This window comes from Sprattus sprattus, assembly GCF_963457725.1.
Source record: "Sprattus sprattus genome assembly, chromosome: 5".
Taxonomy (NCBI): domain Eukaryota; kingdom Metazoa; phylum Chordata; class Actinopteri; order Clupeiformes; family Clupeidae; genus Sprattus; species Sprattus sprattus.
This window is the reverse complement of record NC_137924.1, coordinates 36,517,570-36,544,633: the sequence shown is the minus strand read 5'-3', so window position 1 is coordinate 36,544,633 and position 27,064 is coordinate 36,517,570. Positions and strand designations below refer to the sequence as shown.

Sequence of the window (27,064 nt, the reverse complement as noted above, 5' to 3'; positions counted from 1 at the left end):
TAGGCTAGCAAAGCAAGCTAGTAGGCTAGCAAAGCAAGCTAGTAGGCTATCAAACCACGCTAGCAGGCTGGTCAGAGACCGGCCAGCCTTACAAGTTAGACAGTGAAACTCGACTTTCTGTACGACGAGTCGAATTTGTAGCACTCTTGAGGTAGTGAAGGTTAGATAACCTTTAACTCACCAGCTCATATCGAGCTAAGTTTAAAATAGAAACAAGTAATACGACCGTCTGGAATGGAGCGTCGAATAGTCCTTGGAACGTCCTAATCTTACGCGAAGATTTTGAAAAGGAAGATGGAGAAGCGCGCCGGGGGTTTTATAGGCTCCGGTGGGGGCGGGGCCAGAGCCCGGCGCACTTCTCCCTGCCTAGCGGCGTGAATGAATAAGTTCTTCGAACAAGTCCATGACACTAGGTCAAGTCCCGTTTATTATATCGCAGTTTCTGCGATAAGGAACATTTTTTTCAAGATATCTCTGGATTTTTGGGGTTTTGACACAGTTCAAATTAATTTATAAATCAGGCACACAACACAATAATCTCTTGCTCATTTACACCAAATTTACCAACTACATGATATTATACATTTATGTTAATACCTGGATATGTTGTGAACATAGCAGTTTAAGTACTCTAAAAATCCCTTTTGTTGTATGGGTTCATGTTTCGGTAGGACCCGTCGTCCTTGACATGCATCTTCTAGTCTTTAGCTTGGTCCTGTGTCAGTCTCACTAGTACAGCTTCAGAAAAGTTGAAAAATTGTGCAAGTCTTTTGACTTGCTTTGCTTCCCTACTCAATTTCATAATTTGCAAGTCAATGCTATGCTCTTCTTGAGGGCCCCCAGCATACACTGAAGGTGGTCATTGTTTTATCGGTCAGAGGGCACATGACCATAGGTATTAGGGGTGGGGGAAAAAATCGATTATTCGATTTTTCTCGATTCTCTCTAAAACGATTCTGTCTCGATTCAGAAAAATCATAATCGATTTTGTAATAATAATTTAAAAAGAATGATATACAGTATATGGGCCATTCTACTGAATTCGTGTAATATGCAGTCCCTCAACAATAAAAACTATTTACAAAACAATTAGGTATTTAGGCATAGATATTTATTAAGAAAATGTTATGGTCTATATAAACCCAATGCATTAAATGAGATAGTGATAAGCTACATATAAACAAAATCATCATTTACTGTATAGGGTGCTTTCTATTGGGAAGTAGCTGTCCCCAACCCTGACATCTAAATTTCAATGCCTGTAAATAACACTTTTCAATTTTTTTAGATTTTTTTCAATGATTTAACCCTCTAGATCCCATAGCGGCCGTGGACGGCCTTCTTGTAGAATCCCATAGCGGCCGTCGACGGCCGTAACTTTAAAAGACACGGTGTTAATACTACAACATTAATATATGAAAAAATACACCGCTAATGGATAGATTAACTTCTTACTTTTATTTTGAAACCGGAAACGGGATATGCTGTCATTGGCTTTTTTAAGTATTTGCTATTTTAACCTTGCTAGTTGCTACTGACAGATCGCCTGAAGATTACAGTGTCTGTTGGAGTAAAGGCTAGAAATCAGAGACGTCTACATCTGTTCTCACTGGATGATACCGTATTTTTGTGCACCAATGACGACGACTAATCACGTTTGTATGACAGTAACGATCTTGTTTGAGAAGTCAGAAATAAAAAACCGTATTCAAATAGAAATATAAGTATCCTCCTGTTTATTTCTGACTAGCTAACTCGCCAGTAACGTCTTCGTATGGCAGTAATTGAGAAGTGTTGGTTTACAAATAGCACCAGCCTCATCGTATACATAGACAAAAGTCATAGCTAGATCAGTGATGTTTGAATAGATTGTAAAGCCATGACACTTTTATTAGCAGAGATATGTAACATTTAATAATTGGTCTTTGAGGGACGTTCAGTAAAGCTAATTTTCACGTTACCTCACTTGTGGAAATGGCGGTCAATTCGTGACTTTAGTTTAGCAACCTACGAAGGAAGCACCCGCGTCTGTGGGTGAGAGCTATTATTTGCACAAATAAACGACGTGGGTAATCGGCTGTGTTTTCTGGTTTTCAGAAGAAATGTCTTACAATTTGTATCGTCATCTCAATTTCCATGACCAGTTTGCCAGCTTACTTGCTAGCTATCTACATTGACTGAGGTAACGTTAGTCTGAGGAGTTCGTTTGGAGTTGGTTGATAGCCAGCTATTGACTCAGCCTCATCACTTACTAAACTGATCAGTTTAAGATAAATAACATGTATAGTAAAAAAAACTTCATCTCTACTAGTATTTCAAATCCCTCATTTGTTTTGAGCTGTAAGCTTATGGTAACAACAGTAGCTACAATCAATAGCAAGGTCATCATTGAATATTGAAAACCTCATATTGAAATGGTATTCAGCAGATTATTCGACAGCCAACTAGTAATATGTTATGATGTTAAATTTTAAGCTTGTACAGCTTTTATGCTGTGGAAAAGCTAATCACAATGAAATCAGGACCAAGGTATAGGACATCACTACTACAAAAATCTATAGTAGATGTGATATAGCTTGTCTGTATGTAGTACACACTGGGATATTGAGCTGATGTTGTGGCATAAAACAATTGACATAAAAATGGATGAAACAATAATGACTTCCACTGTGATGGCTTACAATAATAGGATAGTTTTTTCTTTTTCTTTTATGTGTCAGGATGTCAGTTGTTCCACCTCATCTGAGGGTAGAGAAGTGAGTGAGGGTGCTGTGGCAGCAAAGAGAAGTGAGGACATGGGGGGAGAGGAACAGCGAGAGGCCTGATGAGCATAAGGAAGCTTCAGTAGGACATAGTAGGTTTCTCACTGACGGAATTGAAGATGGAAAGTTGTCAGCTTACAAGTGGTGGTGTTTGTATAGGTAGTCTGACATTACAGTCTGTAGTCTATAGTAGTCTGACATTAGATCTATTACTACCCTCACATAGTGTACTGGTATGCTCGATGGGTTAAGTGTTCTGGGAATGTGTACATGGTATTTGAGACGAGTGAAAATAATTGGAAAAAACTGTAAAAACAAACTTTTCCGTTGGTTTGTACATACAAGTTTTGTGTGGCAAGAATGCCAGGTGTGATAAGTGGTACAGTGGTTAGTGCTGTTGGCTAACAAGTAGGCTATCTGACCTGGGTTAAATTCCTGGCCAATGAAAGATGATAGTGTAAATCACTTTGGATAGACATGTTTGTTTTAGTTCCCTTTTTGGGTCACTTTGTCTCATTGATGGCCCATGACTTTCATAAGCAGCAGTAATAGTGGGAAAATGTCTTCATTGACACCTACAGTACATCTATATTTTACATGTATGTACATTTCAACGCAAATGCTGTACAGCGGTAGTTGGTAGCAAGGCTGCAAAACAAACAAAACAAAGATGTAAACTAAATTCCAATCAAGATGTAAACTATATACATTTATGTAGGCTAAAAACTAAATCTGTCTTATGTCAAGTGTATAATTTAATTTGTCTGAAAATACAGCATCTTTCCATCTACAGTGATCTAAATTGTGTCTGGTTAAAAAACTAAAGTTAACTGTTTTGAACAGAGTATCTAAATATCTTGAAAAAAAAAATGCTGTAGTTGCACAGCATTTTGCTGGTGGTGAACATTGACTGCATTTTTGATCTAAGCAATGGAAAAGTATCCCATTTAGTTGGTCTACTGCTGGATGTGTTAAGTGTTTTGAGAAAGAGTACATGGTATTGAACCAAGTGTGAAAATGATTGGAAAAAACTGTAATGGTCTCACTTTCGGAAGCTTGTTACCAGAGTCTGCTATCCCTGGGTTTGAACAGGGTAGGTATCTGAATAACTCCTCATACTTATTTCATGGCATTGGTGTCTGCCACATAGGACACTTGTAAGGCTGGATCAGATGAACAGTAGTCAAGAAAAGAGGGTATATGATGGATACCCAGGTGGATGTTTATCCTCACAAACACCTTCACCTTCTCCACAAATGTATTGCACCAGGATGCTTTTGAAGAGGCATAGAGTTAGGTGTTTTCCACCAAATTAGCAAAAATGTTGGTAATCTGTATGGTTAAGTAGTGTTAATATTTTAATATTTATTTTAATATTTATTCATTTATTTACAAAATATATAACAAATACTAATAAAAAACATTAAGAATATATTAAATATAATAACTACATCTGCTGTACGGTTCAAAACTTATGAATTTGAACTTTAGGGTGTGTGTAATGATTTGTATTTTAATATTTGTAGAAGTCACTAATACATATTTGATATCATATTGACAAAGAGTTTATGCCCTTTCAAACAAAACAAACTTGTAATTGTAATTTTTCTTTTGTTTTCTAACTGTAACTGTTTGTTTACAGAATAACAAAAAATGAAGGAATTCTCTGTTTTTCGTGGGATTTTGCTGCAGTGTTCTAGAATTCCGTTGGGGTATAGAGGGTTAATTTCAAAGATCTTTATGATTGGGTTGAAACAGAACTTGAAATATTTAGATTTATTATGGGTTTAATTTTGAAATCAATTAACTATACTCAAAAAATCAGGTCCCTAGTTTTCATGTCACTACCGAAACACAAGAGTTTTAGTCCATTGGCTGAGCCTGTGTTTTAGCCACGACCCTGCATTTTTGACCATGCAGTGACACTGCATCCCTGTCCCTCATAGTTGAATGGTAAGTAGCTAAATCCCATAGTTTTTATATAAATGTGTTCCAAAGTCTGAAAATCGACCTGTAACCTTAAGAATTGTCACTACCGAAACCCATGTTTTCTTCAATTAAGTAAACCTTTTGGGGTTTCATGCAAAATCTTATGTTTGTATGTGTGTACACCTCTTCAAATATTTGTTTGCAAGCCGTGTGCTTGCTAGAATTCTTTGTTTATGCTTAAAGTTAGCTAGAATTGTCACTACCGAAACAGTCACTACCGAAACATATGGTAGTGACCTGATGATTTCGGTAGTGACAAAATGAAATGGTAAGTAGTTCAATCCCATCATTTTTAAATGAATGTGTTGTGTGGGCTAAAGGGCGGCCCAGAGCACCTTTTGGAAGATTTTGGGAGGGAAATGAACATCCATCCAACAGTGCAGTCACTACCGAAACACTGGATGTCACTACCGAAACAGTGCAGCACTACCGAAACACAGGATGTTTTGTAAAAAATTAAGTATATTGAGTAATCAACTAAAATGTTATGATACTGATTGGATTAATGTATGTTCAATTTCATCAATCAACAACTCTGGAATCATTATGATCAGTATTTTGCATTTTACAAAGAAATATTGCACTTAGATTTTGATGAATTGTATAAATTGAACTTGAAAATTTGGTAAAAAATTCATTTTTATGGATTTCATTGTGAAAACCTTCAAGAAATATTTGTAAAAATACTCTTCAGAGAAGGGAAGGAAACACAATCTGAACAGGTCAATAATAATACTTTTTTACCAGTGGCGGTCCGTGCATTTCACAACTAGGCCTTCAGCGATGTCCTACCTACGATGTTAAACTGAGTGAATCCACCTCCTAATACCATCATTATGACGCCATGGCTCTCGAACTATATATTTATACAGAAAGGCAGTATAAGTGAGCATTGCATCACCTTAACATAGTCGAGTACAACAGACTTTATTAATATTTCCGGAGCATTTAAAATCAATACACCCGTATTAACAATACATTAAGAGTAGTAAACTCTCAGTTATATGATCGCTTGGATATTACTGTCACAACTTAAAAATAAAAGGCGATTTTCAGGGATTAGTCTACAAAGTTTTATTAAGTCCACCGAAAGTAGCCTATGTGAGCTTTAACAAGTTTGTCCACTAAACATCGCATTGTCCCACCTGCAAAGCAGTTTCATTAAACTTCCCATCCTCACGATATCCAGTTTTTCTTGAAAGTTCCGTCTTGAAAATGGCGTTGTAATTGTATCAAAAACTGGAATTATCAAGTTGGTGTAAACTAGTTTATTTGAGTTGGTTAATGTAATTATATTTAGTCTTACCAATTGAAACAACTAGCATAATAAGCATCGAAACTGATGTACGTCGTTTTCGCATTAGCCAGCTTAAGTGAGCACTGAAGCACTGCACCGGTCTGCCTCAGTATCCAATCAAAGGACGTTTACGTGTCACGTTCAACGCGAGGAAAGAAATCTTCCGGGCCTTCTAGAAGGCCCAGTGTCGCCAACTCGAAATCTGATTGGTTGTCACAACTGTCTGTTTCAGTTCATTCAACTTAAATGAACTGAAACAGCCAGTTGTGATAACCAATCAGATGTACACGGGCCTTCAATGTGAATTCTGAAGGCCTCAGGGAAGATTTCTGTTCTCGGGGAAGGTTTCTCGGAGCGTGGCAACACATTATAGCTGAAATATGATTGGATGAAAGCTCTAACGTAAATTAACAACGCTGGAAGCTATGAAATGAAGATAATGGACTATGGGGAATAATTTAATACATATTTATGAAAAGAAAATATTATTTATTTTATTACATTTATTTTCTGATGATGTTTAGGCCAGCAGAGAAGGCCTTGAAGGCCCTGACGGACCACCACTGTTTTTTACTATAGTAAATGTGATGTTTCGGTAGTGACAATTTTTGGAAGAGGAAAAACATTCCAACGCATTCTGAAAATACAATATAAAAATTGACTGTTCTTTTACTAGATATGTTTACTTTAGATATGGTACAATATACATACGGACAAAGTTTTGGGAATAAAACAAAAAAAATCAAAATATTTTCGACCTGACTTTGCACCAATTCGGTAGAATGGCCCATATACCCAGTACTGTGCAAAAGTTTTAGGCAGGTGTGAAAAAATGCTGTAAACTAAGAATGCTTTGAAAAATATAAACAATAAATGTTTACTGTTATCAATTTACAAAATGCAAAGTGAGTGAACAAAAGAAAAATCTAAATCAAATCAATATTTGGTGTTTCTACCCTTTGCCTTCAAACTAGCCTCAATTCTTGTTGGTACACTTGCACAAAGACAGGGATTTTGTATGATTATAGTGCGGTATAAGATAAACCAATTATACCAAACAGGTGCTAATGATCATCAATTTCAATTGTATGTTGAAACACAGTCAGTTACTGAGACAGAAACAGCTGTGTAGGAGGCTTAAAACTGGGTGAGGAACAGCCCAACTCTGCTACCAAGGTGAGGTTGTGGAAGACCGTTTCTTGTCACAGGTCACACAAGGCAAGACTGAGCACGGCAACAAGACCCAACGTAGTAATACTGCATCAGCAAGGTCTCTCCCAGACAAAGATTTCAAAGCAGACAAAGTTTCCAGATGTGCTGTTCAAGCTCTTTTTGAAGAAACACAAAGAAACGGGCAACGTTGAGGATCGTAGACACAGTGGTCGGCCAAGGAATCTTAATGCAGCTGATTAAAAACACACCAAGCTTATTTCCCTCCGAAATCGTAAGATGTCCAGCAGTGCTCAGCTCAGAACTGGCAGAAAACAGTGTTACCCAGGTACATCCATCTACTGTCCGGAGAAGTCTGGCCAGAAGTGGTCTTCATGGAAGAGTTGCAGCCAAAAAGCCCTACCCCAACATGGAAACAAGGCCAAGTGACTCAATTAAGCACAAAAACATAGAAACTGGGGTGCAGAAACATGACAGCAGGTGCTCTGGACTGATGAGTCAAAATGAGAAATATTTTGCTGTAGAAGAAGGCAGTTTGTCTGCGAAGGGATGGAGAGCAGTACAATAATGAGTGTCTGCAGGTAACAGTGAAGCATGGAGGTTCCTTGCAAGTTTGGGGCTGCATTTATACAAGTGGAGTTGGAGATCAGAAACAATGGTGTCCTCAATGCTGAGAAATACAGGCAGATACTTATCCATCATACAATACCATCAGGGAGTGTATGATTGGCACCAAATGTATTCTGCAGCAGGACAACAACCCCAAACATACAGCCAATGTCATTATCTTCAGTGTAAAGAAGAACAAAAAATCCTGGAAGTGATGGTATGGCCCCCACAGAGCCCTGATCTCAACATCATCGAGTCTGTCTGGGATTACATGAAGAGACAGAAGGATTTCAGGAAGTCTACATCCACAGAAGATCTGTGGTTAGTTCTCCAAGATGTTTGGAACAACCTACCAGCCATGTTCCTTCAAAAAACTGTGTGCAAGTCTATCTGGAAGTATTTATGCTATTTTGAAGGCAAAGGGTGTTCACACCAAATATTGATTTCATTTCGATTTTTTCTTCTATTTCTTCAATGCATTTTGTTTATTGATGAAGAATTGGTGAAAATAAACTGTAATCACTCCCATTTTTGAAAGCATTCTTAGTTTACAGCATTTTTTCACACCTGCCTAAAACTTTTGCACAGTACTGTATATATTTTTTTCTTTACACATTCACTTTATGTTGAAATGCAAGCTGCATCGATTATAGAAAGTCAAAATTGTGACAAGGAAAAGCTTTTTCTCTGATAAAAAAATAGAGAAGGTAATTCATCTGTTGATTTTCTTTTATCATCAAACACAAAGTAGGAAGTGATTTTAGACTCTGAGTAGCGAACTGAAATGTTTTAAAAGTCGAAATGCATCGATAATCATTTTATCGGTTTAGAATTGATAATCGATAATCAGTTTAGAATCGATAATCGGTTTAGAATCGTTTATCGGAAGAATCGTTGACCTCTGAATCGGAATCGAATCGAAATCGAATCGAATCGTGAGGTGCCAAGAGATTCCCACCCCTAATAGATATATATATATATATATATGTCTATGCACATGACACCCCGCTGCTCATTAATCTCCACTGCTGACCCTTGACCCCATATAGGGCATCATTCAGCCTTACGCTTCTTCTTGCCCTTTGCATTCTTTAAGGCAGAAAACACTGTTGCTCTTCCTGTAGATCCTCTGCCTCTTGTACCACCAGGACCTACACGCTCTTCTCCTCCTCCCTCCTCCTCTCTCTTTCTCATCCTCTCTGCCCCTCGCTCCAGCGGCACCTGATCAGTTCTGACTGGCTTCACTTGACACTGGTGAGGGCACTTCATAAATGAGATCTGCATCAGACTGCAACAAGGAAGAGCAGTAGGCTACTACTCAGAAATAGATGTGAAATTATTTATGTTTTCTGTTAAATTGAGCAATAAGTCATCATTGTCTGGACTTTACTCTAACTCCAGTGTACAAAGCCAGCTATGCATCTAGCCAACACTGACAGTATAAAAAATTCATACAAGCTGGTTTATAATTTGCAAAGAATAGAAACACTGCACTGCACAACATTAGCTGATCTACTTATAGTGTAGGACTCAAAAATGTTTAATGCTGAGCTCGTCTTTTGTTTGTTTGTGGAGGTTAGTGTCCCTCGTGAGCTTCTTAGAAGCTTAACCTTTTATTTTTTTATTTGAAAAGCTTTGTACCTGTTTCAATGTGTATTTATTTCTCTTTACATTATGTGACCTTCGCTGTATTTGGTCTTAGCAGTACATCTATATTGGTAACTGCCCTTTATCTAGGCTGCCAGTATGATATGCTCCTGTCAGACACATGCAGAGTTTTCAATGCTGAAGTCATTCATGAACAAATGTCATGCTTTATAGAAAGGCAAAATGCCCATGGTTTTAATTTGATGCGTTATGTTAAACTTATGGTAGAACATCTCAGTTGTATTCTTTTGTTTAGAGGAACAGCACTTTTAGAAGCAAACAGTTAAAATCTTGCAGTAAAAAAAAGTATAAACACTTGCACTACAGTGGTAAATTAACATTTATTTCAATGCCCCCTTTTCACTGCCCTTTAAGAACAGTGGTAATTAAAAATACCAGTGTCCTTAAGGCTGAATACAAATATTAACACAGCTTTACAAACATTTTGTGTGGGTGGTACCAATGATTATAGCAACTGTCACGATTACAAATATATTTAACATCCATAGCGCTCACTGATGACAAATAGTAGTTTACCTAACCCCTTCACAGACAGCTAGATATCTCAAATGACCCATGACTTCAAAACAGGCCAAGCTAAAGTCCAAAAGCTAATCTTGCTGTCTGATCCCTAAAAGGGAAATATACATATAGACCACAAAGATGTTCTCCAGTTTATAATTAAACACCTTTTTTTGGTCCATTCTATTTCATTTTACAAAAATAATTTCTTTGCAAATGTGGCAACATGCCAACCAACAGTTTTGGTATGATGGTTGCCCACAATGAAGTAGGCCCAGATAATGCTGAAATAAGACAGAGGCCCAGTGTGTTGAGACAGGACAACCATCTGGACTGGTACAGTGAGAGGGTTCAACGAGACAGCAGGGGAAGATCAGGAGAATTCATGATCAGGTTGGAGTCAAGATTGAGGCTATCTGCAACATAACACAACAGGACATAGGTGTGTGAAAAAGGTTGTATAGGACATACAGTGTCTCCAAGGTAACACTCTCCTGTAAGACATTCATGGGCATTTTAACAGCAAAAGGCTTCTAGGCATTATAGAGGGAGGGGGAGGGGGGGTGGTATCTGGCAAATGCAAATAAAAAGGGCTTGCATACTGTAACTTCACATGATGTGACTTATATAGTTTACTTGTTACATGTACATGCGGTGAAACAGTACTAGGCAACACTTAGTGTTGCAGAGCCAGATTACAATATGTCTGGAGACGACAACATTGGAATTTGGTTGTGGGTTGAAGGATACATTGGAAATATTCCAAACAAATCTCTCAAAATAGCATTGTACATTCAAAATAAAATTAGCAATGATGAGTTCAGCTTTTGTCAAGGTGTAAGCAAGTTATAGGAAAGAATCCAGCTTTCGACTTTAACAACGATCCAATACCAAGATCTGGATGACTCATTAAGCCCTGTGAGACGTGGCTACTCCCAACACTCTGAATATATACAATATTTGAATGGTTTTATAGTGCAGGTTGTTCTGTTAGAAACATTCATATCACTTTAACTTTCAAAAAAGCTGGATCCCCTGCTAGGTGCACCTCACAATGTGAATACTGATAATGGACATACTTTGGACTGAAAAGAAATTCCATTTCAAGTCCTTACTGCTCTGGCCTGAAGCAAACATGTTTAAGCACTAAATATGTGCAATGATGCGTCAGATTATGACTGTAAACAGTTGTAGATCAGCCATAAATTACACATTGTGTACATATTCACCACATGAGAACTCACTACATTATCTGAAAGACAGCCTTCTGGTGCTCTGGAGCGCACTAATGAAAACTATGAAATGTACTGATCAAACAGGCTTTCACCCCACCATTGGACAGAGATGTATCCAGAGTCAAACTAGTTATTTTGCCCACATATGAAATGGAAAAAATCTTACCCTGATCAAAATTAAGTTTCTTGGAAGAGCCTTCCCCAAGGCCTTCTATGTCTACCAGGTCACTGTTGACATCCAAGTCATTCAACGCGCTTAGAGTGACCTCTATCACAGAATGGAAAAAAAAAACACAAATAATGATGAAACACTGTAAATGGTAGAGAATATTGTAATAGTATATGCTACTTCAACAAATACATTGTACAATTTTACATTAAGCCATAGTGCCACAGTAGTGAGGACTAATGTCAATCATTTTTTGGTAAGCTGACTTATAGCGTGGGGAAAAAAAAGATTACTCATTAGAAGACGGAACAGATCCATGAAAAATGTAGGTTTTAAGATGGCAGACTTCTGATTGAGTTTGGATGTGGTAGTGCTAGCTAGCTAACACAGCTGAAGCTATATCTTGTAAACCACATTAAAAGTTGGAATAAGGTGAACAAATATCCTCCAGGATGACGACATTTGCCTCAAGTTGGCTGGCTTAGGGTGGTACCCAACTTGCACCTAAACACTTACAGTTGTGTTAGCCAGCTAGCACTGCCAACACCAAACTTAACCAGAAGTCAGCTAGCCTGTCAGGTAGGTAGCGCTACATCTCCTTAAAGGCTCACTAGATAGTGCATCCTGTCACACAGCAACTTATAGACATGTTTCAGTTTGTTGTTATCAGACAAATTTGACAAGGAGACATCTTAACGCAATACAAGTCAATGGAGAGTGATTAAATGTGTTCCCCTCCGGTAAGCATGGCTTTCAGAGTGACACATTGCGCTATGTCTCTATGGTTATAGGTTTTCTTTAATTACTGTTGCTAAAAAAGGAGGAACAAGTGATTTAACATCACTCAGAATATTGCAAATAATGACTCCTGATATATGTTTTGTAGCAAATTAATTGTATTCAAAAACCATTACATAAAATGACTATTGAATCAAACCTTTCTAAAGTCAGTTCAGTATGTGTGTTCAGTGCCAGTGTTGCTTACACCCATGGGCGTAACAATGCGTATGGACGCTATGGACGTGTCCATACCAATATTTGGATACGTTTAAAATGTCCATACCAATTTTGAATGGGTAATTGCACGGCATTCGGGAAATAAATGGTTCATTTTACCCTCATGCGTATGCGTAGTGTACCTTCTATCAAAGACGGCGTGTCATTGGTGGGGACAGCCTTGCTATCTGTGATTGGCTCATCTTCCTGCACTAGTTAGCGTTAGTTATCGTTGCTAGGTTGGTAGTTAAGCGCGCGGTGACAGCAGGATAATGTCTGCTTCGGGCAGGATAATGTCTGCTTCGGGCAGGAAAAGGAAACTGACGGACATAGGAGGCTATTTCACCAAATCAACAGTACGTTTATCACAGAACAGTCTTTTAAAAACCTGTTCGGTCACGTCCCCCTTCAGTGAAATGTCGCTTCACCCACTGTGGAGGCGACCGTCCGAAATGACATCTAAGTTTTGTTTAATTTATGCTGTCTAAGTGGCTGTAAATGTCGTGGCTTCCACGGATTTATGTAGAAATGCACAACGAACTGATTGCACTCGTTTAAACCGTATTACTCTGATCTGTATGCCTTTGCATGTGATAATGGTAAAGTCACCAGACACTTTAATGATTTGCTTACCAAAAAAAAACAATTCTCAATCTTGCCAATCTTGTCCCCTGTGAATCAAAAGGGATTTGTCACTATCCACCCCAGAATTGGTTAAAATGCTGGAAATTGCATCTAAAAAATGCAAAATTTTCTGGGGGAGGACCCCTAGACCCCCCGTCTAAACGCCATCAACCTACGAGCTCATTATGTCCCCACCAATGTCAACACCATTGTTACGCCCTTGCTTACACCCTTCTATGGATGCTTACCTGCAGTCTTCTGTTTCTTTATGGAGGGAGGCGCAAGGGAGGATCTCCGAACTCCCGTTGTCAGGACAACTTGAGAAGTTGGCACAGTTATGACAGCGGGTGGAACCTGAGCAGCCGAAACAGGCTTCTTTGCACTCTTCTTCTGGGAGTCGGAGTGCATAGGTACACCACTGTTTTCATACAGCTTCCTCTTGACTGTCTTGACCTGAGCCCTGTTTTTGCATATAGTCAATCACTACTAGTTTCACACAAAAACACACTTTACACACACCCAGAGAGAGTTCAAATACATGTGTATGTAAAAACTATTTCAGGATACTTAATACAAAACCTCTCAAAGCCATCTATACACTGCTAAATCTGGGTGGTACAATACCCTTAACACATATTCAGCAGAAACTTTAACAAAAACATACATTACTTAATGGCAATGTTTCTTTGTGACAACCAATAAGAGAAGAGAGAATTATGCATGATTCACATGTATTAACACCCTCAACCCTGAATAAAATCTGTGTATGGCAGATGAAACTTTCAACATGTCTTTCAGTATAAAGAACAACTCACCCTGTCGAACTGGTATCAGCCACTGGATGTAACTGCATAGTCAGTTCACCCAGTTTGGTAAAGGCAGCACCTGCTGCTGAGAAGATCTCTCCCACCTTAGATGGCAGAAACAAGCATGTACATACACGTATGTAAATATATTTTGTGGATGTATTTTATAGGATAGTGAATGGCTAACTTAAATCTCCAGTGACGTGAAAGTGCATTTTCAACACACGTTCAAAAATGTAACTTTTTGCATTCATGGTCTACGATAAGTGTAAAGATAAAGCAAGTGTACTCATTAACCCACACATTCTCAAGGATCTTTAAATTTCGTTTGAAAACTTAGTTTTGCTCTATAGATGACATATATAAATGTATCGTCTCTTTTTAAAGTTAGCTACAAACAGTGACAGTGAATGTATCCCACTAATAATCCTAACATTAGGACATTTTAAGGATTTTTCTCGGCCGAATTTAGTATGGCTTACCTTCGTGGAGGCGGAGGTCATTTCTCCTAAAAAAAGGATGCTTTTGCAGCACTAGTAAACGCCTACTGCCAAGCTAACAGGTCTAAGCACAAGCAGCAGATAAGCACCTAGCCAGGTGCTAAATTCGACTACCTAAAGATGATGTTCCTACAACTTATATTCACTAAAATTCCTAAATGCACGACTGTATTAAAAATAGATACTTCATTGGAATACGTGTGTCATATTAAGGTGCGGTTGTTGTAACAGACAGACTGACATTAATATATATATATATATAACTATGCACAACAATAGCTAAGCGCGCGAGCACCGTGTAGTCCCGCGACAACAACGACAATTTCAATATGGCCGCCATTCGTGATTCTTTTTAAAATAAAAGTCGAAATGTACTTACCGGTATAAGATTAAAATTATTCAAGGATGAAAAATGAAGGGGAAACAGTTGTCTTTTAACAAACTGTACGCGCTGCAAAAGGTACAATAAATTCCTTGAATGTGGAAACCAACTAAGCAATTATCCTATTTTTGATTCAGATTCTGAAACACCTTTGTATGAAGGTCTACTGGGGCATATGCAGTGCCCTCCCCTATGTCTTCCTATCTGATATGGGGCCAAAGGTTTCAACGTCAGAGAGTATTTGCTTCTCTTTAATACCACCTGTGGAGCTGTATCCTGAAAAAAAAAAATGTTTTTAAAGAATAAATGCTAACTTTATTTTGACGCTTTTCGCCGCCATCCACGGAACTATGCATGCGTTGCTTCTTGTTATCTTGTGTTTTTCATAGTTGGTATACGAATGAACTAGTGCTTCACGGACACCTATTGGCCTGGAGTGTAAAATCCTCTAAACTGAAACAGCGATTACAATATTACTAATAGGCCTATTTACTAATCCCGCGTAGGTCTTGTAAAGGACACTTATGCTATGTATTTTTCACTTTTCAAAACTTTATACTTTTTAAGATATTAAATAAAAACGAATCTAAATTTTCCCATTGACTTACATTGGGCCATTATGACATCATAATAGGGTCATTAAACTGGCTTGCACCTGTGCTTCACTGACACCTGCGCCAAATCCAAGGAACCTCTTCTCTGTCCCTCTCAATTTACCTGTAACTAGGAACATTAAGACCCCTTCTATTCTCTACTCTTTTTTCTCTCCATCTCTCCATCTTTCTCTCTATCCCTCTCAGTCTACTTTCTCTCACACTCAATCTCTCTTCTTCATTCCATTTTTATCTCCTTTTTTCAATATTTTCACTCTCTTTTTGTCTTTATCCAGAGCCACTCTTGTTCACTCCTCACTCTTCTTTTTTCCTTCATCCACTCTTCTTTCCTTCTTGCACTTTTCTTTCCTTTCTTCACTCTTCTTTCCTTTCTTCTTCCCAGAGCCACTCTTGTTCACTCTTCACTTTTCTTTTTTCCTTCTTCCACTCTTCTTTCCTTTCATCTTTCCTTCTTCCACTCTTCTTTCCTTCTTTCAATTTTCTTTCCTTTCTTCACTCTCCTTTCTTCTTTCCTTCTTTCACTCTTCTTTCCTTTCTTCTTTCCTTCTTCAACTATTCTTTCCTTCTTTCACTCTTCTTTCCTTTCTTCACTCTTCTTTCTTTTCTTCTTCCACTCTTCTTTCCTTTCTTCACTTTCTTTCCTTCTTTCCTTCTTTCACTCTTATTTCCTTCTTCCTCTCTTCTCTCCTTTCTTCACTCTTCTTTCCTTCTGCCACTCTTCTTTCCTTTCTTCTTTCCTTCTTTCACTCTTCTTTCTTTTCTTCTTCCTTTCTTAACTTTTGCATTTCATGCACTGGTATTTCCTTCAGGAAATGCATTTTCTAGTTCTTTTTACCTTTTTCTGCGATTAATTCAGCTTGAACCGCTTAACGTAGAAACTTCATTCGAACTTTGTCGCGTAGGTCTTGTAAAGGACACTTATGCTATGTATTTTTAACTTTTCTAAACTTTATACTTTTTAAGATATTAAAGAAAAACTAATATGAATTTTCCCATTGACTTACATTGGGCCATGATTGGCTTGCACCTGTGCTTCACTGACACCTGCGCAAAATCTTCTCTCTGTCCCTCTCAATTTAACTGTAACTAGGAACATTAAGACACCTTCCATTCTCTACTTTTTTTCACTCAATTTCTCCATCTTCCTCTCTATCCCTCTCAGTCTACTTTCCTTTTATTTTCACTCTCTCTTTATCTCTTTATCCAGAGCCACTCTTGTTCACTCTTCTTTCCTTCTTCCACTCTTCTTGCCTTTCTTTTTTCCTTCTTCCACTTTTCTTTCCTTTCTTCACTCTTCTTTCCTTTCTTCTTTCCTTCTTCCACTCTTCTTCCCTTCTTCACTCTTCTTTCCTTTCTTCAATCTTCTTTCCTTTCTTTTTTCCTTCTTCCACTCTTTCCTTTCTTCTTTCCTTCTTCCACTCTTCTTTCCTTTCTTCTTTCCTTCTTTCACTCTTCTTTCTTTTCTTCTTCCTTTCTTCACTTTTGCATTTCATGCACTGGTATTTCCTTCAGGAAATGCATTTTCTAGTTATTATATACTGTTGAGTTTGGAAATCCGTGAGATTTTGTGAGATCCGTGAGATGAGAAATGTTGAAAATCCGCGATTCTCACGGACAAAACATGAGTCTTGACGGTTATGTTACCTCGAGGTAACAACTTGCATGGTTCAGAATCAGAAAATGGAAGAATGCATCAGGGCCTCACTCAGGTGGAGACATCCCTTTGTCTCTCGGTAATTGATAACAAGGACATTTGTGTTAGAAGGGCTTTAGCACAAAAACATAAAGCGTGCCACACCAGTCAAATGTATCGTCTTTCACTTGTGAAGCAAAGAGGATGTAGGCTACAGTTATTTGCGTGATACTTTTAGTTACCTGCGGCAACCAGTAGGTGGCGTCCTAGCATCACAAACAACTTTGATTGAAAACTGTACAAACGTTGAATTCATGGTCTAGCTTTGACAATTATTTTGACTTGTTTCAAAAATATGAATATGAATAATAACAAAATGTATCATTTTAATCATAAATGTCAGTTTTCCTGGAGGAAACTCGTGTTTTTCTTTTAAAAATGATAATGTATGTCTTCTCTCAGTTTGTCGTCTGAGAAATAAAACTGACATACTTTTACAAACCTCAAATAATGTATCTGTTTGTCAGATTAAGTCAAACTCAAAGACATCCCAAGATTATTTAACCCATCAGGCTTTTTATAAGCTGTGCCTAGACTGCTGAGCCCAGCACTGGAGATCTGGAGGAAGCAAATATAATAACCTTTACTTTTATTTTCATATTAAAGGAGGGTATCATCACAATAGCAATTATAAATGACAAAGGTTTTTTTCCCTGAGTATACGTTTGTACAACCAACCATAGACATTAGTCCTTGGTAGATGGTAACAACAGGCAATTTGTAAAGGTTTTAAAAAAAAGCAGGCAGAGTCCACCTTTTGTTTTAGTTTCACGAAAAGTTGGTGATATTTGAGCTCAACAGCCAGTTGAATTACATCCCTTGCTTACCGTGCTCCAGAATGACCATGTTGATTGGCTGGGTTTACTTATAGCTTGTTCCGAGCCACTATGTTTCCCATTTACAAAGTCAGGACTGTGTAAACAAAACACCAGAGACAGCTAGAGGACCATGAGAAGCTATATTTCCGAGAGTATATGGGGAATCACAGACTGCACCTTTAACTAGAAATAACAGGGGCTCTGTGCTCTCAAGGGTGGGGGGTGTTAGGGTGAGGGGCGCTGCACCCAGCTTCATCCCTCAAGGGTGGGGGGTGTTAGGGTCAGGGGGCTGCACCCAGCTTCATCCCTCAAGGGTGGGGGGTGTTGGGGTGAGGGGCGCTAAGAACAAACACGTCATGGTCATTAAGTATGACTTCCAGATGCAAACATCTTCCTCAAGAATCAGGTAACCTCTTGCATTCTGAATGTCTGGTCTGGTGTCCATGAAGAAGGGTTGCCCATGGTGCAGCTGATGGCCGATGCTCTGTCTTATTCGTCGATTGTTCAACGTGTTGGCAATTGTGCGTAATTAAGTCTACAAAATAAAACAAGCATCAGTAATGCAAATATAATTAAGTTAGATACTATCTAGTAGGGGTGGGAATCTCTTGGCACCTCACGATTCGATTCGATTCCCATTCAGAGGTCAACGATTCTTCCGATTAACGATTCTAAACCGATTATTGATTATCAATTCTAAACCGATAAAATGATTATCGATGCATTGCGACTTTTAAAACATTTCAGTTCCTTATCGCAGGAAGCTGCGATATAACAACGGGACTTGACCTAGTGTCATGGACTGGTTCGAAGAACTTATTCATTCACGCCGCTTAGGCAGGGAGAAGCGCGCCGTGCTCTGGCCCCGCCACCACCGGAGCCTATAAAAACCACAGCGCGCTGCTCTATCATTATTTTCAAAATCTTCGCGTAAGATTTGGACTCCGAGATTATTCTCTACGCTATAACTGGTCGTATAAATACTTGTTTCTATTTTCTACAACTGATTAATACTCATTACGAGCTGGTGAGTTTCGGGTTATTTTAACCTTCACTACCTCAAGAGTGCTACAAGTACGACTTGCTTTTAGAAAGTCAAGTTCACTGTCAGCAACGTGTTAGACTAGCTAGTCTCTTCTACGAACACGGCCGCGCTGCTACAGCGCTATCAGGGTAAGCTCCTGGCAGAGCTCGCAGCATCGATGGGGGAGGGCAACGAGACCGTAGTGGAGCTCCGGCGAGCTACGGATCTCACGCTGCGTCTGACGCGGTGCACTTCCCAGGCTCTGGGGAGAGTCATGGGAGCGAGCGTGGCAACCAACCGGTCGTTGTGGCTGTCTCTGTCTAAGATGACAGACAGGGAGAAGGCGCCCCTTCTCGACGCACCAGTCTGCGTCCAGGGCATGTTTGGTGAGGCGGTAGAGTGCATGTCTGCTAAGTTCGTGGAACAGCAGAAGAGCAAGGAGGCGTTCCAGGCGTGGATGCCTCGCTCAGGGAGCTCCGACGCCCAGTTTTCATCGGGACAGCAAACCCGATGAAAAAGTCCCCCGTTCCTCCGGCAAAGATGCAAGCCGGAGCTTTAGGGTGGAACAGGCATCAGTTCCGCCCCGCGGCACAGCCGCAAGCACAACCGCAGCCAGCGCGCGCTGCACAGGGCGCTACCCACCAGGGCCGACGTGGCCGTGGCCGTGGCCTTGGCCGTGGCAGAGGCTACAATAAGAATCCGTCGTCCTGAGAGAGGGTTCTTGTCCATGGAGGGGAGAGTGGTGGATCCCTGGCCACCGAGGAAAGCTTTGAGTCGCTCTCATGCACAGATCATAACAAGCACGGTAAAAGTATCCCAACAAGCACAACATTCAAAGGTTCATGTCATTCACCCTGCACCTTCGGGGCCAGTCATAAGGCATGCTTGTGTAACTCCCCCCACAACGCAGCCCCAGCGTTTGCAAAACAATTTTTTTATTCAAACCATGTGGGGGCAGCCCCCAACCTCCCCCCCCTCCTTATGCGGAGCGGGGACAGGTTTAGGTTTAGAAAGATTGACAATGAGCGGTTTAGAAACCGACAGATTCAACCTGAAGCCCAGCCTAGCGGACTGTGCGGACGGTTGGCGCGCATGCGCAGCACCACCATGGGTGCTAAAGACTATTACAGACGGCTATGCACTGCAATTCGCCCGCCCCCCTCCGAGGTTCAGCGGTGTGATCCAATCAGTCGTGCCTCTGGAGCAGACGAGTTTCCTATTGGAAGAGATAAGCTCACTGCTCAAGAAAGGTGCTATAACAGTGGTCCCTCCCGAGGAGACGAACGCTGGGGTATACAGCCGATATTTTCGACCCATACTAGATCTACGCACGTTGAACAAAGCATTAAAAAGGTTCAGAATGCTGACTCCACGAAAGCTCATTCAGTGCATACAGCCAAATGATTGGTTTGTCTCCATAGATCTAAAGGATGCATATTTCCATATACCGATTTGCCGCAGACACCAGAGGTTTCTGAGGTTCGCGTTCAAAGGAACAGCATACCAATTTCGTGCCCTCCCGTTCAGCCTGTCATTAGCCCCGAGGGTGTTCACGAAATGCGTGGACTCAGCAGTCGCCCCGTTAAGGCAGCGAGGAATACGAATCCTCACTTACCTGAACGATTGGCTGATATGTGCACGATCAAAGTCAGCGGTGGAGCAGGACTGCCATCTAGTGGTGGCACACCTGCATCGACTAGGATTTGTTATAAACAGGGAGAAAAGTGCGTTGGTCCCCCAACAGCGCGCCCCGTTTCTAGGCATGGTACTGGATTCCACCTCAATGAAGGTGTCTCTGTCCCCAGCAAGGATAAGGGCCATTCAATCATGCGCTCGCCAGTTCAGGCAGGGGCGGACGGTAGGGGTGCAACGGATCAAAAAACTCACGGTTCGGATCGTTCCTCGGATCAGAGTCACGGATCGGATCATTTTTCGGATCAGCAAAAAAAAAATAAAAAAAATAGACAAGACGAATACACATGTGGAGGAAGGGGCTGCTTAAATGCCGCGGTGATGAGCTGTTGTTGAGCCGCTTTCGGTTTCACTCCTGTCAGTGAAACACCGAGGTGATGTCGCTGTAAATGCGTGGCCATGCTCGATGTGTTTCCACTGTTGTATGGCTTTCTTGTGCCACAGTCAGTGGCGGTTCTAGACCATTTTTACTAGGGGGGCCAAGGAGGGGCCAGGGTTTAACCAGGGGGGCACATAAAAAACCAGCAACAAATGATATTTAAAGATTATAAACTTATATTACTTTAAAAACATATACCGTAAATCCTCCAATTGTGGCCGGGATTCAATTAGAAGCCGGGCTTCAGATAGTAGCCGGGGTCGTGGTCCATACGAACAAATAAAGGCCGGGCCCCGAATACAAGCCGGGGGTAAAATAAAGTAGCCTATTACTGTAGCCTACCAACATCAGTCCTTCGGCTCAAAGTAGGCATCACAATTTAATTGAATGCATTTCACAAATAGATGTTCTCCTCATGTTTAATATTATAATATGTAATATTGTTGGCTAATTTCATGGGCTGAAATTTCCCCACGTAGGACTACTAGGCGAATGTTTAGCCTAAATCCACGTATCGTATAGCCTACTGTTGTTTATCTGTAACGTTTTAGTTGGCTAGGTTACTTTTTCCAGTAGGTATCATAAAACAGTTGTAGACTTACGTAACTTTGATATTAAATTCAAAGAGATGGTGTATGCTGATTGATTGCTGAAGAACATTCGGGAGAAAAAGCAGCAAAGAAGTTTGACATTGACCCGAGACGAATGCGATAGGCTACGACTAGCAGGTGGAGGTAGAAAGAAAGTTAGGCTGGATATCAAACCAGGTCGTTGAATACATTTTTTCAGTCCGTGATAAGCATAATAGAGTGTCTAGAAAAATGATTAAAATCAAGGCTTTGGGAATCTTTTTCTCCGTGACTGACAGTGGAGACCATAACTCCGATGTTTATTTTTTACGTTGACACATCGCACCTAAAGCGCTACGCGATGTGCAGGAAGTGTTGAACGCATATGCAATGAATTAGATTAGCCTACTGCAATTATGCCCATTATTTAAATAATACAATTCTATAACAGAAGATAAGTAAGAAATAAAGGCCTGCCCCTAATACAAGCCTGCCTCAAATAAAGGCCGGAGCGCTGTGCAGCCTAAGTAAATAAAAGCCCCGGCCACAATTGGAGGATTTACGGTAAACATGTATAACTTAACATTATAAGAATAAGTGCAAGAGAGGTAGGGCCATACAAAATGAACAACAAGTCTTTTACAGTCATTTAACCCACCATGGGCAATGCTGAAATCACTGTTACAGATAGTACAGTGTGCAAGACTGTAATTGTGGTTTACTTTTATAAGACAGGGGTACGTACACCTTTGTATAGTCTGTTGTAAAATGTCTTACATTTTCTTTTTGGGGGGCACTCTCCCTGTGCCCTGTTCCTAGATACACTGAACTGATTAATTTCATTATTGATTAATTCGGTCGGGAGAAGAGATAAAAGCCCGCCCACACTGAAAATTAATTTGTTGACTTACCGAAACAGGTAAATCAGGATGCTCCTGAGGCACACACGCACAGTCTCTAGGTCCCTCTCCCTCTCTGTCGTGAGCGCGCTACACAGATGCTAACGCAGTTTGGATCACGTCTGTCTCGTGTGCGCGGTCTGGCTCGCTCGCTCTAGATTCCGGGAGATTTTAAGTAATTTGCGGGCATCAAGGAGTCGTTATCAATATGCGGGAGACTCCCGGAACTTCAGGGAGACTTGGGATGTCTGTGTATTCACATAACATCTGGGAAAGTCAACAGGCATAGGATATTTCCATCTTTTGGTTCTTGAAAAAAATCTTCTCTGCCTTTATGTGGCAGAAAAATCACCAGCTCAGCCGGTAGACAGTTGTATATCATCACTATGGTTACCACTACAGGCACAGGCAGACTACCAGCTTAAGTTTAAAACCCAGCGATCTATTAATGATAGGGAGCGAGCTAAACATTTAAATCGTAGCTCCTCTCTCCAACAAGCACCACACATGGCAAACTACAGTGCGCTGTTTTAATTTACCCGTGTGGAACGTTGCGTCGCATTAGTACCGCTTTTGGCGCTTGGTGTAAAATCATAATAAATTCATATTTTGTTTTATTTGGTCAGCATGGTCATTTATTTTTTTCATAAATCAATCCGCGGATCATGCGTGTGCCGAACCGAAATAGATGATCCGAACGGATCACGGATCAATGATGATCCGTTGCACCCCTAGCGGACGGTGACGTCTCTCTGCTGCCAAAGGCTGCTAGGGATGATGGCGTCAGCCGCGGTTGCGTTACCCCAAGGGCTATTACGCATGCGGCCGTTTCAAATATGGTACCTCTCCATGAAGCTCAGCTCCACCAGAGACAGGTACCGCAAGCTGACAGTGAACGCCAGATGCATGAAGGCACTGGCGATCTGGAAATCACCCATCACAGCGGGCTTGATGGGCGTGGTGACGCACTGCGTTGTAGTGACCACAGACGCCTCCACAACAGGGTGGGGGGCGGTCTGCGAAGGGAGATCAGTGAACGGCCTCTGGACTGCAGAGCAGGCCAAGTCACACATCAATGTGTTAGAGCTACAAACAGTGTTTTTAGCCCTGCAGCATTTTCTACCCAGATTAGATGGTCATCACATACTGGTGAGAACAGACAACACCTCTGCTATGGCATATATCAATCGCCAGGGAGGCGTGCGTTCTCAGTCACTGTATCAATGGGCGAATCGCCTGCTCTTATGGGCAGCAGCGCATTTTCCCTCAGTCAGAGCGGTACACATACCAGGCAAGCTGAACTACGGAGCAGACCTACTATCGAAAGAGGCAACCCTCGGGCGACGGACTGGGCTCTGCACCCTCAGGTAGTAGAACAGATATGGCAACGCTTTTACAAAGCGGAGGTGGATCTGTTTGCCAACAGAGAGAACACCTGTTGCCCCCTATGGTTCTCACTGGGGGGCGACAGTCCCCCGTTGGGCGTGGACGTGCTGAGCCACCAGTGGCTGAACTTGCGTCTGTATGCTTTTCCCCCGATTCCGCTTCTCCCACCGCTGTTAAGCAGAATATCGGTCGAGGGCAAGGAATTATTATTAGTGGCCCCCCACTGGCCCAGTCACCCGTGGTTGGCGGACCTAATCAGAATGTCTGTGCAGCCATCCTGGGAACTACCTCTGAGGAGGGATCTCCTAACGCAGGCGCAGAGGTCGATCTGGCATCCTCAGCCAGAGCTGTGGCGACTCAGGGTTTGGCACCTGAAAGGCACAAGCTCCTAGCCTCAGGTTTGTCTGACTCGGTGGTGGCAATGATACAGAGTGCGCGGGCAGCTTCGACCCGATCGCTGTATACGTTAAAGTGGCGCAGGTTCGAGAAGTGGTGTGTTGAGCGTCAACAGGACCCCATCAACTGCGCACTGGGCGTCATTCTAGAATTTCTCCAGCAGTTATTTGATGAGGGGAAGGCGGCTTCCACTCTCAAGGTCTACCTGGCAGCCATCTCCGCCTGCCACGCAGGAATTAATTGTCAAGATTCAAACGAGGACCCAAACGCAGATCGATTAAAGCAGGATTTATTCCACAAAAAACACAGAGGATCAAAAGGCAACACAAAAACAGGGCACACGACCACTGTAAGCTTCCACGCCAAAAAACACAAAAAGCTTCTGTAAGTAACAATTCAAAAAGTATTCCTTCAAGGAGACTAAGGCAGGCAGGCAAAGTTACTTTCCAAAAAACACGATAACTCACGGTACAGGGTGGCACAACAGAAGCGACAATCCGACAGGGAACAAGATTCAAGACAGGTTTAAATAGGCAGGGTAATCAGGCAGGGTAATCATTGGGCACAGGTGAGGAGCAGCACAGGTGGAACAGATCAAGGACAGACAAGGGGCAGAGCACATGGTAGCACATGGCATGTCAAAACAGAAACAGAGTCCAAAATACTGACAGTACCACCCCCTCAACGTGCGCCTCTTGGCGCCAGAGCGGGATGGTTGGGGTGCTGATGTCGGAAATCCTGGATGAGTTTATTGTCCAGGAGCAGACGAGTAGGTACCCAGGCGCGCTCCTCTGGACCGTAGCCCTCCCAGTCGACCAAGAACTGGAGCCCTCTTCCCCGGCGCCGGACATCCAGCAACTTCCTGACCGTAAAGGCAAGGGCACCGTCGATGATACGGGGGGGAGGGGGGGCCACAGCAGGTGGAGAAAGGGGGCTGCAGCGGACAGGCTTAATCTTAGAGACATGGAAGGTTGGATGTATCCGGCGAAGGGATGAAGGTAGTCTCAGCCGGACTGCGGAAGGACCGAGAACCCGTTCGATCAGGTAAGGTCCAATGAATCGAGGGGCCAGCTTCCGGGAGTCTACCTTCAGTGGCAGGTCTTTGGTGGAGAGCCAGACTCTCTGCCCCCTCCGGTAGTGAGGTGCCTTGACTCTTCGCCGATCTGCCCCCCGCTTGACTTGGGAACTAGAGTGCAGCAACGCAGCCCGGGCTCGTCTCCAGGTGGCTTTGCAGCGCTTGATGAACGCCTGGACAGAGGGAACAGAGGCCTCTAACTCCTGGGAAGAAAACAGAGGAGGTTGGTAACCCAAAGAACATTGAAATGGCGATAACCCAGTGGCAGCAACAGGTAAAGAGTTATGGGCATACTCAGCCCAAGCCAAATGTCGACACCAGGAGGTTGGATTCTGGGAGGACAGACACCTCAGGACCCGCTCCAAGTCTTGGTTAGCCCGCTCTGTCTGGCCATTGGTTTGTGGATGGAAACCAGATGAGAGGCTAGTGGTGGCTCCAAGGCATCTGCAAAACTCTCTCCAGAAGACAGTGACAAACTGAGGGCCCCGATCTGACACAACATCACATGGCAGGCCATGAATCTTAAAAACGTGATTCATTACCAGAACAGCTGTCTCTTTGGCCGAGGGGAGCTTTGGCAGAGGGACAAAGTGCACCGACTTGGAGAACCGGTCAACTATGGTAAGCACAGTTGTGTTACCATCAGATGGGGGAAGTCCACTCACAAAGTCCAGGGCGATATGGGACCATGGTCGTTTGGGAACCGGAAGAGGTTGAAGGAGACCCACAGGTGGTTGGTTGGAGGTCTTATTACATGCGCAGGTTGAGCAGGCCGCAATGAAGGAGCGGTCATCCACCATCTTGGGCCACCAGAAGCGTTGGCGGAGGCACGCCATCGTCCTCCTGATCCCAGCATGACACGCCAAGCTGGAAGAGTGACCCCACTGCAGGACTTCAGAGCGAACAGACCTCGGAACAAACAAACAGTTAGCAGGACAGTTCTCCGGACTGGACTCATTCTGCAGTGCTTTCTGGACCCTCCTCTCAATCCCCCAAGACACAGCCCCTACCAGACACCTAGTGGGCAGAATGGTTTCAGCCGCACAAGACACCTCAGGAGCACAGAACTGGCGGGAGAGAGCATCTGGCTTTCCGTTTTTGGAACCTGGGCGAAAAGACAGAGTGAAGTTAAAACGGTTAAAAAACAAGGACCACCTGGCCTGACGGGCATTAAGCCGTTTTGCAGACTTCATGTATTCCAAGTTCCTATGGTCTGTCCAGATGAGGAATGGGAGTTCTGCACCCTCCAGCCAGTGTCGCCACTCCTGTACAGCCATCTTCACAGCAAGGAGTTCTCTGTCTCCGACATCATAATGCCGTTCAGACGGAGACAGTCTATAGGAGTAGAAGGCACAGGGGTGTACTTTACCATCCTTAGCTGACCTTTGAGAAAGGACCGCTCCAATCCCACTATCTGAGGCATCCACCTCAACAATGAATTGGCGGGATGGGTCAGGCGTGGTCAGAATAGGAGCAGAGGTAAAACGTGACTTCAGCTCCTGAAAGGCCTTCTCCGCTGACTCACCCCAGAGGAACCTTACCAATGAAGAGGTCAGAGAGGTCAGAGGAGCTGCTACTACACTGTAGTTGCGAATGAACCTCCTATAAAAATTGGCAAACCCCAAAAACCTCTGCAAGTCCTTTCGTGATTGTGGGGTGGGCCATTCCACTACAGCCTTAACCTTTTCTGGATCCATGTCCAATCCACCCTCATTGATGACGAACCCAAGGAAGGATGTAGAGTGTTGGTGGAAGGCACACTTCTCAGCCTTAACAAATAGCTGATTCTCAAGCAGCCTTTGAAGAACTGA

At 42.1% G+C, this 27,064-nt stretch overlaps 1 protein-coding gene across 1 annotated transcript; it reads right to left on the bottom strand.

Moving 5' to 3' along the window:
- Positions 1-9,833: 9,833 nt before the first annotated feature.
- Positions 9,834-14,622, bottom strand: LOC308365252 (BPTF-associated chromatin complex component 1). Its single transcript, XM_080838629.1, has 5 exons — positions 14,309-14,622; positions 13,836-13,930; positions 13,269-13,480; positions 11,398-11,499; positions 9,834-10,412 (listed from the first exon to the last, which is right to left on the bottom strand). The coding sequence occupies exons 1-5, from the start codon at positions 14,327-14,329 to the stop codon at positions 10,348-10,350; spliced, it is 495 nt and encodes a 164-aa protein (XP_080694755.1). The 5' UTR covers positions 14,330-14,622; the 3' UTR covers positions 9,834-10,347.
- Positions 14,623-27,064: the final 12,442 nt, after the last annotated feature.

Coding starts and splice junctions, on each gene's coding strand:
- LOC308365252 (XM_080838629.1), bottom strand. CDS start 14,329: ATGACCTCCGCCTCCACGAAG. Junction 13,931..14,308: donor TGACCTCCGCCTCCACGAAG/GTAAGCCATACT, acceptor CTGCCATCTAAG/GTGGGAGAGATCTTCTCAGC. Junction 10,413..11,397: donor GAAACTTAATTTTGATCAGG/GTAAGATTTTTT, acceptor GTTATGTTGCAG/ATAGCCTCAATCTTGACTCC.